Raw genomic sequence first — 15113 nt, forward strand, 5'->3', positions numbered from 1 at the left:
TATTAAGAATGTTATAAAGGCATGTTTCTAAATTATTATGTTCATTTGATCCATGATGTTGGAGTTGTTTGTACTTGTAAATATGTAGCTCAAAATACCTGCAGCTGTAACTGAAAAAAAATCTTGGTGCTTCTACAAATTAATGATACAAGCCATGGTTACATATGCAAACTTTTCAGTTTTCGCTTAGTAAAATGATGAAACCCATTCTTCCTGTTGTCCCAGACTTTTGTGCTAGTCCTTCTCCTTAACATTAGCTACATAAGTTACTCAACATGCTGTGCATGTGAGCACTAACATAATTAGCAATGCATCACTTATTGCAACGTAGTAATGTTCTTCCGGACCTAAACCATGCAGCAGGTGACACTCTGATACAGAAATTAAACCTGCCTGTCTTTTTCTCCTTTTCCATTGTACGTATTTATGTTTATGCCAGCATTATTCCATTTGTGCTCCTTTTTTTCAGCCTCCTCCCTCTGAATTAAAAATAATGTATGACGCCCTGACAGATCTTACTGCCAGAACAGGCTGCAGCTGTGGCAACCACAGGAATCAGCAGGATAGACCCGGTTTCATCTGGAGCAGTGTCTCGTCATCCTTGTTGCTCACGTCATAAAGTGACGATGTTGCTCTAATTGCATAAAATGGTCAACTAAAGCCTATTGATTTGTAATTTGGTGGGGCATCTTTCATATACGCTGGAAAACAACTCATCCTGCAGCCTGCATACAGGAAGCCAGCACCAAACCATGCAGCCTGCATCCTTGAAGAAGGTAGATATATTGCTAGTTTGCATCACTTTCTGAAAATGTGTTGTCTGTATTTTGCAATTCTCTCAAAGGGTTCAGTTTACTATTGTTTACCTTGTTGGCTCTCTGAACTCATTGTCTTATTACAATATTCTTTTGCTTTTCTCACTTCTCGTCTGTTAGAACTTGTTCTATAAAACCATTTCTGCATCTGTTAGTTTAACACTTCTTGTTTCTATAAATGCTAAACCATTACTGTAAGTGCTCAGTACTGTAACGCTTTAAACATTCTGTGTGAAACTCACAATTTTACCTTTTTAAACTGCAGATTGTTCTATAAGTACTTGGAGAACAATGATGTGCAAATGCATGCAAATAACTAAAAAGAGGATTTTTATTGTTTTCTTTTAATTTGAAATATATTTACATCGATTTTTTTCATGTAATAATGATCGTTTTCAAAGTTATCACTGGGAAAAAAAACATAGTTAAGATGTAAATAATATTTTTAATACACTATAATATTAAAAATTGTATAATATTAGTTAAGGGAACTAACTTAAAATTATTTCTTAGAATACGAATGATTTTTATTGAAGTAAATTTATTTGTAATGATCCTTTAGATTTTTGACACTGAGCTTTTGTTGTGTTCACACAGGAGGGACTTGGGCAGTTCTGCTTTCTGATTTTTGTGGCTTACTCCATTTTCAGTGCTGCATTCATGATATATTTTGTCCCAGAGACAAAGAAGAAGACCATGACAGAGATAATGGATGATTTTAACAAACTGAACTACAAGAACAGAAGCAGTGGTATCGAGAGAACAGACATTTCAACTAAATTGTAATTTCTTACTTCAAATTTGCCTTTTGAACATCAAGTTTTAGGAAAATAAAATGTGTCTAATTTCTTGTTTGCAATCAAGTCTTGCTTTATCATTTATATATATTTTTATCTACATATATAAGCCACAATAGTTATATTGATTTCCATGTCTGAAATCAATAAAAGTGTGTAAAAAAAAAAAAAGAAAAAAAGCAGTAAGTAAATGAGCCTTAAAGCAGCCAAATTCAAATATGAATTCGTAGGGGAAAATGTACTTGGTGATTTTTCCAGAGAGGAGGGAAGAGAGGGAAATGTTGTCTAGCAGTAGTAGCTTGGAGACTAAAGTAAACTGGCACACCGCTCTGAAAATTAAAAGTGATATGTCGTGAGCCAGGTGTACTTGTAATTTACTACGATGGCTACAGTCTACTTGTTATTCAAAATAATTAATTGAGGTAGAATTACTTTAGTTCTGACTAATATTGCGCCTCTGATGTACACAAGTCAAATTTCTCTCAGGTTTCTCCCAACAATTTTGTCACCAGGATAACCTTTTCTAGACTATGAAAATGTTCCAGTGTGCAACAGCAAGTCCAGCTCTGAGTGTCTTTACAAAAAAAAACACAAATAAAGTGAACAAATGAAAGCTTCCAAGTGGCATAATCAAAGTTCAGGCGAAATAACTACTTAATATTCACAGGACAAGTGTTTGGAGATTTTCAGCTGCAATTTATTTGATTCTCATCTCTAAACCAAGAATTTGAGACGAGACTCAATAACAGAGTACAAAAACAAATATCTATAGAAAAGTAAGCTCATAATGAAATATGTCCAGACGTCATAACAAAACACAAAGTTCAAGTGTTTTTAAGAGCAATCCCGTCGAGTACAATGCGCTTTTTATACAAAAGTGTCAATGCAAGTCACTCTGTACAATTTTTACCCTTTAGAAAAGAAAAAGGACCATTTTATTTTTATTAATCCACTGCTGAGCACAATCAGTATTTGGAAGGCACTTTGCAACAGACAAAAAGCAGAAAGCAAAACATTTAACCCAAAACAATTAATTAATGTCATAATTCAATTTTGGGAACGAATAAACAGATCATATATTCCTAATAATGTCTAAAACAAAGGTTTATTATTTCTTTACAGCATATTCCAGGTGTTTTAAACAGTAAATGTAACAAAGCCTTTAAATGAGGAAATACCAGTGCAGAATGGGTAAAGAGAAAAAGAAAAAGCTTGGTCACAGAGTCGAGCAGCTGGCAGTGTGAGCGCTACCACGGCAACGTGATAGATAGTTCAGTGTAACTAATATAAACGACTACAGCCACCAACCAGTGATCGACATTCAGCCCCCAGCTCAGCTTGCATGCCTGAACTTTACACTTCAGATGGCCATAACTTAACATCCCTCCCAACAACACAAGAAACTAAACCATAATATGTACAAAACTCACCACTTACAAACACAGATCAAACAGGTCGGTTCATATATTTATCTATTTATATATATATTTATAAAGAGAGAGAGTGTGTATAGGTGGGGGTGTGTGTGCGTGTATGGGAGGTATATACACTTGTTACAATCACAATATAACCATAAATAATATAGGAATGTACTAAAATACTCACAAATAATTAACAGCATACACTGAGATCCATCATCCACTCACCACATACACACACCATCAGCCCTTCACTGCTAGACTGAGTCTGATTTGCATCGCAATACACGTCTTCAACAAAAATAAACAAATATGAGAATAAATTCGATGCGTGGAGTTTAGTGGATGCTTCGCAACCGTATGGATATCACAGAGCGAAACTCTGTGCTCAAAACGTTTCATTGTACTTCAGCTTCAAATATTTACAGGAAAACGTAAGGGAGGCGAGTTATGATTAGGGCTGCGGTGGAGCAGCAATTAGGTAAATCCAGAAATGCGGTAGAATCAGGTGCTTTTGAGGAAGAGCCAAATGACTTAAAACATAAATGTTTACTGGCTTTTATTCCTGCTGAGCTTTGAGTGATGAATAAACCAAACTGAGGGTTTGAAAATAAACTGACTGGATGTGATTTTAGCCATTAATTTACAAAACGTTTGATGCCTTTGACATGAATCAAGCATACCCATTAAATATGTTGCATAATTCCTCATGTCCCCACAAAAAAGAGGTTTTCAATCAACTGCTTGTTTGTCTCTGCCACATAAACGCATCACTTAAGAATCAATCGTGTAACATCCAACCCAAGAAAGCAGCCGCTAATGTAAAGAGATCCATAGCAACAGGACGCAGCACAAACGGCTCTGAGCACAAGATGAAGAGGAAGAGGGAAAGTCCATGTGATGAAGGTGTAAAACCATTGACCAGGTGGCTCTGTCAGCTGCGACTCGTTCCCTCGGCGAAGCGTCCCAACACCTCTTCCACAACACACATATTCACGCCTCCGTTTACCATAAATTAAAAGTGAAAACACAAGAATAAAACAAGATTTTTGACAGTAAATTAAAAAAAAAACAACAACACAAAACTCAGAGTATGAATAAGTTATTAAAATATAATCTACATCTTTTAAAATACATAAGGAAAATATACCTGATCTTGGTCCCCGTTTCATGCATTTAACTCATTCAAGAAACTAACACAAAGACCGACATTATCCAGACCTTCTATTTAAATCGGTTTGCGAATCCCCAATTTCCTCTTTTAGTCTCCTCCTCTGTTTGGACGCGTTTTAGTGAAATTAAGAAATGTAATCAAAGTAGGACTTCTGGTTCAGCAGTATCAAATAGAGAGGAGATTTTCTTAAAAAAGAGTCAGATCATTGTCCATTTAATAAACTCTAGCCATGTTTGTCTAAATTTAAATCAATGCATGACTTTTCTTCCTTGAATTTTTTTTTCTCCTTTTAAACAATTTATTGAGCACATAAAACATAAACAAAGAGAATCCCTTTGAAAAGTGCTTCTTAACTGTGTGAGGGTGTTTAAAAACTGACATTTCTGAAAACATAATATACAGCAGTCCTGGTACAGATGAGTGAAAACCCTTAATGTAAATTCATCTGCATCACAGCAGCTTAATCTCAATACTAAGTAAGTAAAATATTTACGTTTGTTTTTCTTTCCTCCAACTCAGTTTTAGAAATAATGAACAAAATATCTTATGATGCAATTATTAGCCTGCAGTAAAAATTACAAATATTTTAATGTAACTAATGTAATATTAACATAAATTGACATTTACTTCGTGCTTCTTCTTGTCCTGAGATATATAAACAATGTGACGGACTCAATTCTCTTAACAGCTCTGCAAAATGAGAAAAACGTCCAACATATGTTGATCTTCAGAAGTCTATAAATACCTACAAAAATAGCTACTAATCTTTGCTTTTCCACACCAAAAGTCAGAGTTATGTTAAAGTTTTAACTACAACTGGAACTAAGGTGAACGAGGACCAGTTCTTATCTTGCCAAAACTCAATGTTTGTCAAACTCTGTTGGTTACTTTAACCTGAACCGTGTGCTTAGACCAGATGACAAACATAAGCTTTAAAGCAAAAAACACTCCATAATAAAGGTATGGTGGAGGACCTGTGATACTGTGGGTCTGTCTCTCTTCTACAGGGCCTAGAAACTTTGGCATCATGAACTCTTTGAGATACCATGATAATTAACAAAACAAATCAAATGAACACAGAAATTATGCATTTGAAACATGACTGCCTGTTTCCATGGTGATCTCAGTCACCCAGACCTAAATCCTACAGAAACGTCGTGGGAAGAGCTGAAGAGAAGACAGCATAAGAGAGAACCTTGACCTCTGAATGGCCTAGAGAGATTGTGTAAAGGGGAATAGCCAAAGACCTGTCCTCTTACTGAAAGTTAAGACTTCACTTTCACTATATACACACTGTTTACAAGTGAGTAATAATTGCCTTCTTTGTGCTAAACACTAATCTCAGATACTAAAGACAGTTTAAAATGTGAACCCTATTGAGTTGTTTGTTCTGAAATAAGAGTCATGTGGGACCAATAAAGGAAACTCATATCAATGCAAGTGTGTTTTACTCACAAATAAGACGTTGGAAATATGTTATTTATTCTGAATGGATCTCGTAGAAACCATTTCCCCTCTACCTGGAGTACTTTACTGTATTTTTAGGTTCCCATTAACATTTTAATGGTAAAACAGTTCAGTTTTCAACTTGACCTGAGCTAGAATAAGTATTTCATTTTTCGCTATTTAGGAGATCAATTAGGCACCAAAAATTGGTTTAAAAAAAGTAATTGGAGCTTCTATAGGGTGAGTTATTAATAAGTGTGCCACTTGAAAGTCTTTTGTTTTCACTTTTTTCAGTGCTGCTGCAATAACAGATTCATTTATTTTAAGGTTAGTTTTGAATCTTTACCAGGGTGATGAGCCGATTGGGTGATGCATCTCTTTTTCTCAAATAGTGTCAGCCTGCTCGGTATTTTTCATCGTCACAATGTAACAAAAAAAAACTGAAGCCAATTTAAATTCCCACCTAGAAAACAAAAAAATGTTTATATGAATCTAAATATAAGCCCTGCTGTTGCTCTGAGGTAAAGACATCTGTAATTGCTGGGATGGCCAAGGATCCATTTTAAAGCTGGCGAGAGCAGCTAAAGTGAGTTAGTTAGCAACTACACCAAACGGTAACGTCAATAAATCATCTCATGAGAAGAATATTTGTGCAGCTGAGAAAGCTCAGAATAAAACCATCAGAGAAAGAAATGTAACATAGCCTTCAGAGACTGACATCAGTGAAAAAAAAACGCAAACTTTAAATGGTGAACACACCCCTTTTTATCCTCTGAAAAAGTAGAAAAGTAGGACTTCAATGGCAGTTTCTGACAAAAACTCTGGATGCAGGTTAAGCAACGAGACAAACAAAAAGAGTAGTCTTGAGGCAAAGTTTTTCCCAAACACGGGGCGTTTTCTGTGGGCAACCCGGCTTTGTCCTAAGAATGAAGAGACCAAACGACGGCCTGTAAAAGCCTCCGAGAAACCGTTACTTCCCTCCAAAGTCGATTCCACTCTGACCTGCCTCAGCATCCACAAGAGACGAGGCGAAGGCAGACTGGACTATCTGAAAGCCGAATGACTCGAGGAGGGACATGTTTTGTTGGGGGGAGAACGGGGATGTTAGGGAGGGTGCCATCTCGCTTAAGCCAGACCCCGGGACCCCGTGGGCCCGCTGGGCTTTGTGAACTCGGTGCTGGTGCTTGTTGAGGTAGGACTTGGTGCGAAACGCCTGGCCACAGATCCCACAGATAAACTTCTTCTCAGGGTCTCCGTTGGCTTTAGAAGCATCTGGAGAGCCAAGAATCCCGGTGGGAGCCCCGTTGCAGGCAAGGGAGGGCATCTCAAGCTCCGGTCCGTCGGGTTTGGTCGGAGACTTAAGCTCGTCAACGTTGGACAATTCCCTTAGCGAAGTATCCGACTCCTCCGACTCCAGGTGGGGACACTTGCCAGCGTTTTCCTGCCCGTCTGAGGTGAAAACAGCACAGATGGCAGAGAGAAGATGAAACAGCAGAAATAGGAGACAAAGGGAGACATGGATTAGGAGACATGGGTGAAAACCAAAAAACAGATTGTGGCATATCTAACTTCAAGGAACTGATCAAACAGCCAATTTAAAGCAGCAGCTGTTACATCTAAGGGGCAAATAGAGGTTGCAGTTCAGCCCAGTTGCCTCAGAATCCAACAGGATTTATGCCGTTCCATCCAACCAGTAAGCCATGCTTGCTCCATGCACACCCAAACCTTCCTGCAGGATTGTACCATAATTTTTTCTTGTTAATATTTACATTTACTAAACCGATTAGCACAAATAACGCAGTGTTTTCACGTATTTAATCCGTCTGATATGAACTATTGTGCCATGGGTGAGTTATTGTCCGAACAGCAACAATCCCTCCTCAAGTAGTTCTGCAAAGGAAGACGAGAGTAATCCCCGAAACCTGCTGCTTCAGTTAACTCAATATTCAAGGGATTTGTAGTAAAACGTTGAGCTACAAATTTTATCAACAGGTCTTTGCAAAAGTATTAATGCCCCATGAACTTTGCCATTCTTTGACACCCTACAGCAAACTTCAGTGTTTGTTATCGGGATTTTATGTGACACACCAGCACAAAGTAGTACATAATTGGGAAGTGGAAGGAATACTACATTATTTTTTTTTTCTTGTTACAAAATAATTATAACAAAAAAAAAAAACAACAATCTTGTAAACTGAGCCGACTGATTGTACTCAACCCCTTTTACTGTGACACTTCTGAATAAAATCCAAGGTGACCAACTGTGTTCTGCACACAATTCATTAGTTAGTAGACTTCATCAGGGAGTAATTTCAGCCCAGTATAAATTCAGTTCTGTGAAGGCCTCTGTATTTTTGTTAGATAACATTAGTGAACAAATAGCACCATAAATATTTTATGGGATTTATTGAAAGGTACCAAGAGGAACACAATTTTTGAAAATAAATAATAAGAAGTCCTGTTTTATAGTTTGCCACATCCATGTACGACGCACAGCAAACATAGGGAAGGTTTTACATGAGACCAAAATAAACCTTTTGGCAAAATGATGTTTGGAGGACAACCAACAACCACCCTGAAAACTATGAGGCTGGCATTCTCAAGGTTTTTGATTTTACATTAGTTTAACACACAAATGACGAATAATTGCCAAATCCCTGCAAAACTTAATGGCATACTGAGAACATAGTACAATCATCTGAATCTGTAATGGAAATATCTAAGGCTTGCAGGACACCGGCCCCTGCTAACTGGACTTGGAAGCCCCTGTTCTAGATCAAAGCATATTCATATTCATGTAGTGGCCTAAATCCAGGTGAAAATATGTAGTTCACAGATGCTCTCCAACCAAGCTGACTGAGATTGAGCCACTTGTAAAAGCACCCACTGAAGTGAAAAGTGGATCTACAAAGCACTGAGTAAGGGGGCCATGAAAACAAAAACATTTTGCATTTTTCTTTCACATCACGCACTATTTTGTGTCGGTCTATCACATAAGTGTTTTTTATTGTAGCTTTAATTTTGTGATCAATTCTAAACAGCTTCAAGGAGCAGGAATATTTTCCAAGGCACTGGACAATTATCTTGGCACCTTTAAGGAAGATAATCCTTATAATTCCTCGCTTTGTGTAAATGCACATAGATGAACATAAATCTATCTATGCTTCATTTTTTTTCTTACACTTGTGACTCTTGGTTCTTGGTGTGCTGCATCTATGCTGTGGGTTTTCTCCTGCAGAAATGTCGCCAGTGAATCCAGGACGGGCATATGGAGCACACTCCAGGACGATCATGCATCAATGTGCGTAGGTGAAGAACTGCTCATGAACCAGCCAAGCAGAAACACATACTTAACTCAGCAGCCATAGCCATGCTGGACAGCGACATACACACACAGGCGAATGTGACACACGTCTCAGTCATTTAAATCAGCGCTAGAGAAAATGTTGGATAATCTCCTATGTTCTCAATCAATTTATTGCATAATCTAAGCTCTGACTTAGCAAGAAGTAAATTGTCCCTTCAAAAAATACAAGTCTTGGATTGGGGGGGGTGGTATTTATGAGTGGATACAGTGAGTGGTATCATTATTTCTGCCTTCCAGATAAATGACCACAAGTGTTTGCAATACTTTTCCAGCTCTCATTTACAGTCGACTGCAAGATATCAGCAGTGTAAAAGCCAGCTTTTAATGTGGACATTTAAAAAAACAAAAAACTGTTCTGGACATAAAGTACAGAAAATGTTCTCACTGTTCTTGGCAAGTGAAGATGCGATGGTGAATGTTTAAAATAAAAAGCATGGAAGCGGCATCTGAGGCGTGCCCAAGTTAAAATACATGGCGAGCTTGCAGCTTGTTTCTCTGTAGCCAGTGCCAGCTAGAAACATGACAACAAGCTGTGGAGGTAGTAGGAGGCGAGCGGGCGACTGCTTGCCTTCCACTGAGCACAGGCGTCCCGTTTGGTAAGGGGTGCCGTTGTGCATCTGGAGCTGCAGCTCCCCCCTTGGATCAGGGAAGGTGTGCATTGTGGCAGAACTGGGCAGTGATGAGCCATGGTGTGTCTTTATATGAACCTTAAGGTAGGACGCAGTGGAGAAACCTGAGGCCAAAAACACATAAAGAACAAGGCAGTTGCTCGGTACAGTCAAAGCCTTGGCTATAAGAGAGGTTCCTTCAGCAACAGCAAGCTAACTTCTTGATTTGTGGGTCTGGAATAACTCCAGACTTCAACAATGGTTCAAACCAACAACTGAAAACAACAAACCTCCAGCCACCAAACCTAAATAAGTCACCAACACAGAGCTACATAGCTCTGCTTCTGACTGCAACATACAGTGCTCAGCAAAAGCATTTACATTTCATCACAATACAACCACAAACTTGTATAATGATTTGTATTTAATGCATTTTTTTAAAGATTTTATGCAACAAACCAGCACAAAGTACTGCATTATTGTGACGTGGGAAAAAAGAAGTGAACTGGTTGGTGAAACTGTTTATACGCAGCAAGAAGGTCTTGGGTTTGTATCCCAGCCTGCAGTTTGCATAGTCTCCCAGGGCATGTGTGTGTTCTAAATTGTGTGCCATTTTATGTTTGTCACATAAAATCTAAAAAATTTGTGGTTGTAAATGAAAAATAAATGTTGCAAAGTTCATGACATTGTAATCAACTATCTTCCAAGCAACGCATGACATTGTTAACTTAAATTCCAACCCTATGAATAAATAAAATGCACTAAGAGACAAAATAAGTCATAATAAAACCTATAATCCAACTAAGCAAATTGTCTGGGACTGACGACAACACTTTGAGCTCACAGAAGATGAGGAGTATGAAACTCCAACAACAAATGGACCCACAGTTTCCCTGATGTTTTTTTTTTTTCAAATAATCTTATACAGACAGATTTTATGAAAATGAAGAAAATTCTGTGGCATTCATGATTTTTACAGATTCAGACACAAAACAGTCCATCATGAATCAGACAAGCAGAACTTGTGCAACTTCTGCTTGAGACCTAGAAAGAATGTATCAAGTTGAATTTGCTCTGCACCACAGTGAGGAGTCATTTGACAAGAACCTTCAATGTGTATTTTTAGACATTTGATTAATTTTAGCTCTGATAACCTTGAGACAAAACAGAGTCTATTTCTGGAACAAGTGAATAAAACACCTTTGAGCGGTTCCTTTTCCATATTTAGTCCAACAAGTCGACGTAAATCTGAATTCTCGTTCAAGGTTTTCGTAACAGTTACCTTTATTGCAAATGCCACAGTAGTTGTGAGTTCCCTCGCTGTGTTTCTTTAGGTGGTCCGTCATGTATGCGGCTCGCAGGAACTTCCCGCAAACTTTGCAGGGAATTTTGTCCTCGTGGCACGCCAGGTGCGACCGGAGGCGGTCTCTTGTCGCGAAGGAGGCGTTACAAATCTGAAGCGGACAGAGATGCGAACATAAACACTCACATGTCGCAGTTAAACTCAAAGGTTTTACAATAAGTGCTGATGGTTACCTGGCACTTGTGGGGTCTCTCTGTGGTGTGCACTTGTTTAATGTGTCCATTCAAGTGGTCAGGTCTGTAAGCAAAGTGCAAAAAATATGAAACTTGTGTGATTTTTACTGCAAAAACGGCATCAATTGTTGCAGATTACAATGACATCTACAATAAATGTTAAACACAATTTGCACAGGATTGTGTTTTCTCCACAGGAGCTGATGAATTTCTACACCCTAATTAAATTTATTGTAAACCGCAGATCGACTTCAAATACAACAAACAGGTCTCCTTAGTTACAGCAGGTTTACAATCTAAAAAGTAATCTTAAAACATAATTTGGAGATAAAATCCATGCTCTTCTCACAACTCGCAATTCATTTATGCTGGGATCAGTCAGTTGGCTCCAAAATTATGGAGCAGATTGCCATTAAATATTAGACAGGCATCCACTTTCCTGTGTTTGAGTCTCGTAAAAGCACTTATTTGCAGTGGCTTTTTGACACGGAGTCAGTTGCTTTGTTGTTGTTTCCGTTTTAATTTTACTGCAATCTTTCTAGTGAGTTTTATTCTGCTTTAGTTTTCTTTTATATTTCATTTATTTCTTGGCCTGATCTTTTTTTAGTACAGTACAGCACTTTGGTTAAACAAATGTTTTTGCTTTTTTTTTTTCTAAATGTGCTTCATAAATATTTGGAAAATGGATTTTAAAATAGGAGACTAGCTTACACTTCTGAATAAGATTAACTGCAGATCAAACAGGTGGGGAAAAAAAGGCAGCGATTCTAAATCTTTGTCCTCCTGGACCGCTGCCCTTCACATTTCAGATGCTTCTCTGCAAATTTAAATGATTGCATTACCTCCGCAGCGCAACCAAGTGCTGCAGAAGCCTGTTAATCACTAATTCACTTAAGTTAGGTGTTTGGCAGCAGGGAAACGGCTAAAACATGCAGAGCACTGGGTTCTAAGGACAACTGAGAAAAAAAAAATGAAAGAAGGCATCTTGGAGACAGAGACCTAAATGATTTTAAAACAGTTTTTTTTATACAGAGCTTGTGAAGGCATCCCTCAGTTAATGAAGAAATCCCTACAGCAGCTGGATTGGACTCTGCTTGATGTCATAAACAAGGGATGCAGGATTTTAGATCATATATTTTCTTTTGTTTATATAGTTTTAATGAAACCTCAGTTTTAATGCAGCGCTGCTCCTCCCCCACATGTTGTTGTGCACTGCTGGCAAACTGGCTGAAAGAATACTGCCATTCCATTCCTTTATTTATAACACACATTCAGAAATATCACCTAACACAAAATGTGGGCTTCATGCTACTATTTTTTACTTACAATTGTGTGTCAAACTATTCCATGTGGGGGCTTGTCAGTGACTGGAGTTGGGTTATTTTTAAAATTAATTTACAACACTTTACACGGCCCTGGTTCTTGGTTATATAAACATTCAATTCTCTAGGAACCAGCAGCAGCTGTTCCCACCGTGGGGTCCAACTCACCTGGAGAAACCCTTCCCACAGCTTTGGCACACATACGGTTTGCCAACCGAGCCATCGTGGGACCGAACATGGTACGACATCCGGTCCTTGCGCTTGAACCGCAGCCCGCACACGGGACACGCGTACGGCTTCTCCCCGGAGTGGGACAGCTTGTGTCGGTTCAGGTGATACACGTCCCGGAAAACTTTCCCGCAAATGTCACAACCCACATGCCGCCTGGTCCGCTCCCGCTTGCGGTTGTTGTCCAGCGCCAGTCCTCCGGGTAGCTGCACCCCGTTTTCCAGCAGCCCGGACTGCGATAGTAAAGACAGACCCCCCGGAGCTGACAGGCCGTCTCCGAGGCTGTGGACGCCCCCGGTGGAGGCTCCGTGTTGCGCTTCGTGGTTCTTTAACCGAGACGCTTCTGTGAAAGCTTTCCCGCAGGCCCCGCAGGGGAACAGCTGTCCGTTGTCCTTCTGGTTCATGTGATTAAAGTGGACAGCCTCTTTCTTCGGTCTCCCTCTTCCTCGTTTGGATCCAGGCGAGCCAGCGTCGTGATGAAACATGCTCCCCGTGATTTCCGCCGACGGGGACATGGAAAGTCCTTCGACAGGCTCCAGCATCGGCACCGACGACTCGCAGCCGTCCTCCAGCAGCACTGCTGGCGTGTCTCCGCTCTGGTCCAAATGCATCTGCATGCTGTTCACAAAGCCTTGGCCGTTCAACAATATACCCGTTCCGTTTACCAGCTCCGGCGGAGCCACGGGGAAACCCAGCTCCGTGGCCCCCGCGGCCTGGAAGAGGCTGGCCTCTCCTCCCCGGGTGGTTGGGACGAGGATTTGGACGTTGGACTGCTTGATGACCTCCTGACATATCTCGATGACGGACCGCATCAGCAGAAACTTGGCAGCCGTCATCAACTCCGGGAAGCACTCCAGCCGAACCACGATCCTGGAGGTGTAAGCGAAGTCCAGGATGTCTTTGAAAACTTTCGGGCTGATCGTGTGCATCTCCAGCTCCTTGGCGTCGCCCTCGCCCTCTGCCTGACGGCCGAACACCGACTCGAAGTACTCGCTGCAGGCGGCCAGCACCGCTTTGTGAGCGGGGAAGCTCTCCTCGCCGACGCGCAGGATCACGTCGCAGAACCTGCCTCCATCTTTCCTCTGAACGTTGAGGTTGTGTAGCATCTCCGCGCTGTGCTTGCTCACCTGGTAGGTGTACGAAGAGGTCCAAGACGGCTCCGCTACCTTCTCCATACCGAATTCATCAAACAACAACGGTCGTTGGCGTCGACCGACGGAGAACCGACAGATTACGCTTTTACGGTCTCGATCCACCGAGGCCAGCTAAGCTAGAAAAGCCCGAACCAGCCGCCCCTCCCGTCGCTTTAGCATCTACCGTTAAACGTTAGCAGCAGCAGGGGAAAAATGGCAGCCCCCCAGCTTCCTGTGAACTTTGGCCCTGCTTTCTTAAAGGGTGGGGGTGGCTCTTGTTTGGTTTATAAATGCTCGTGTAGTTTTATACTAGATAAAAAATGTTTTCATGTTTGCTGCGTTCAAGGTTGGTTGCTTCGAGGCGTTGCACCGCGGGGGATTTTTATGTTTTTTCAGGTTAAACATTAACACGCAGGTCTCTGTTCTTCCTGTGTGTTTTTTAAAGCACTTCCCCCAACCAAACTGACCCCCCTCCTTCTGTCTCTACAGACGCCTTCAAAATGAACACGGTACCCAATTAAAGCACATAGGAAAGATGGTGAAAATAAACATGCTCACATTTGCACTTAAATAGCAACATATTGTATGTTATAGAGTTTACATTTTAAGTTTATATTATACAAGTGGTTCCTGAAGGTTTGACATTAGTGTGGGACTTGGGATGATCTTAAAATTTAATTCGAAAATACTTTAATGCCAATGGGAAATTAAAGACAACTCGTTTTTCAAATAAATGAACATGCATTGTTGATCGTGGGCAGGACGGATCTCCTGTAGCGGACCTTGCGTCTCTGAAAACACTTTGTAAGCATGTTCATAACTGTTAAGAGAATAAAAAGAATAAAATGTGATTGAACTACTGTAATGCAGTCTATGCAATATATATATATATATATATATATATATATATATATAACCTAAGTGTTGAGTAATTTCCAATGTTTTCTCAAGTTCATCATGAATAGACCACAACGCCTCAAAAATGGCTTAGTGGCCCTTTGAGGCTGATATCATTGGTGCTGTGTCTATTCTTGAATTGATTTCAATCTGACCACAAGGTTTATTTTTGGAAAAAGTTCTGTTCAAGTTTTACCATTTCCTTTAATGGGCACTGCAGTAATCATAGGCATGGCTAGTGAACCTACAAAGTGTTACATGGCTTAAACGGGGCAGGGGTGAATTATTTTTCCATCATGGGCCAGGTTGGGTTTCAATAGCTTTTTATCCCCAAATAAAACAATTTGAAAACATCTCCTTGTATTTATTGTG

At 40.0% G+C, this 15113-nt stretch overlaps 1 protein-coding gene and 1 long non-coding RNA gene across 3 annotated transcripts; one reads left to right on the forward strand and one right to left on the reverse strand.

Annotated features, from left to right (window-relative positions):
* Positions 1–2: 2 nt before the first annotated feature.
* LOC111605850 lies at positions 3–4577 on the forward strand. The gene is made up of 2 exons (XR_002751858.1): positions 3–776; positions 1413–4577. It is a non-coding gene; the product is annotated as an uncharacterized LOC111605850 (long non-coding RNA).
* patz1 (POZ/BTB and AT hook containing zinc finger 1) lies at positions 2288–15097 on the reverse strand. 2 transcript variants are annotated; one of them, XM_005810451.3, is made up of 5 exons: positions 12652–15097; positions 11162–11225; positions 10908–11079; positions 9586–9750; positions 2288–7099 (listed from the first exon to the last, which is right to left on the reverse strand). In XM_005810451.3, exons 1-5 carry the CDS (start codon positions 13884–13886, stop codon positions 6621–6623), a joined length of 2115 nt encoding a protein of 704 aa, XP_005810508.1. In that variant the 5' UTR covers positions 13887–15097; the 3' UTR covers positions 2288–6620. The 2 variants fall into 2 exon arrangements, with proteins under 2 accessions (XP_005810508.1, XP_023180678.1); XM_023324910.1 differs by lacking the exon at positions 9586–9750 and having other exon boundaries at positions 12652–15096.
* Positions 15098–15113: the final 16 nt, after the last annotated feature.

This window comes from Xiphophorus maculatus, chromosome 20, assembly GCF_002775205.1.
Source record: "Xiphophorus maculatus strain JP 163 A chromosome 20, X_maculatus-5.0-male, whole genome shotgun sequence".
Classification (NCBI taxonomy): domain Eukaryota; kingdom Metazoa; phylum Chordata; class Actinopteri; order Cyprinodontiformes; family Poeciliidae; genus Xiphophorus; species Xiphophorus maculatus.

Coding starts and splice junctions, on each gene's coding strand:
- patz1 (XM_005810451.3), bottom strand. CDS start 13,886: ATGGAGAAGGTAGCGGAGCCGTCTTGGACCTCTTCGTACACCTACCAG. Junction 11,226..12,651: donor TGTGGGAAGGGTTTCTCCAG/GTGAGTTGGACC, acceptor CTTTGCTTACAG/ACCTGACCACTTGAATGGAC. Junction 9,751..10,907: donor CTGTGGCATTTGCAATAAAG/GTAACTGTTACG, acceptor TTTTGGCCTCAG/GTTTCTCCACTGCGTCCTAC.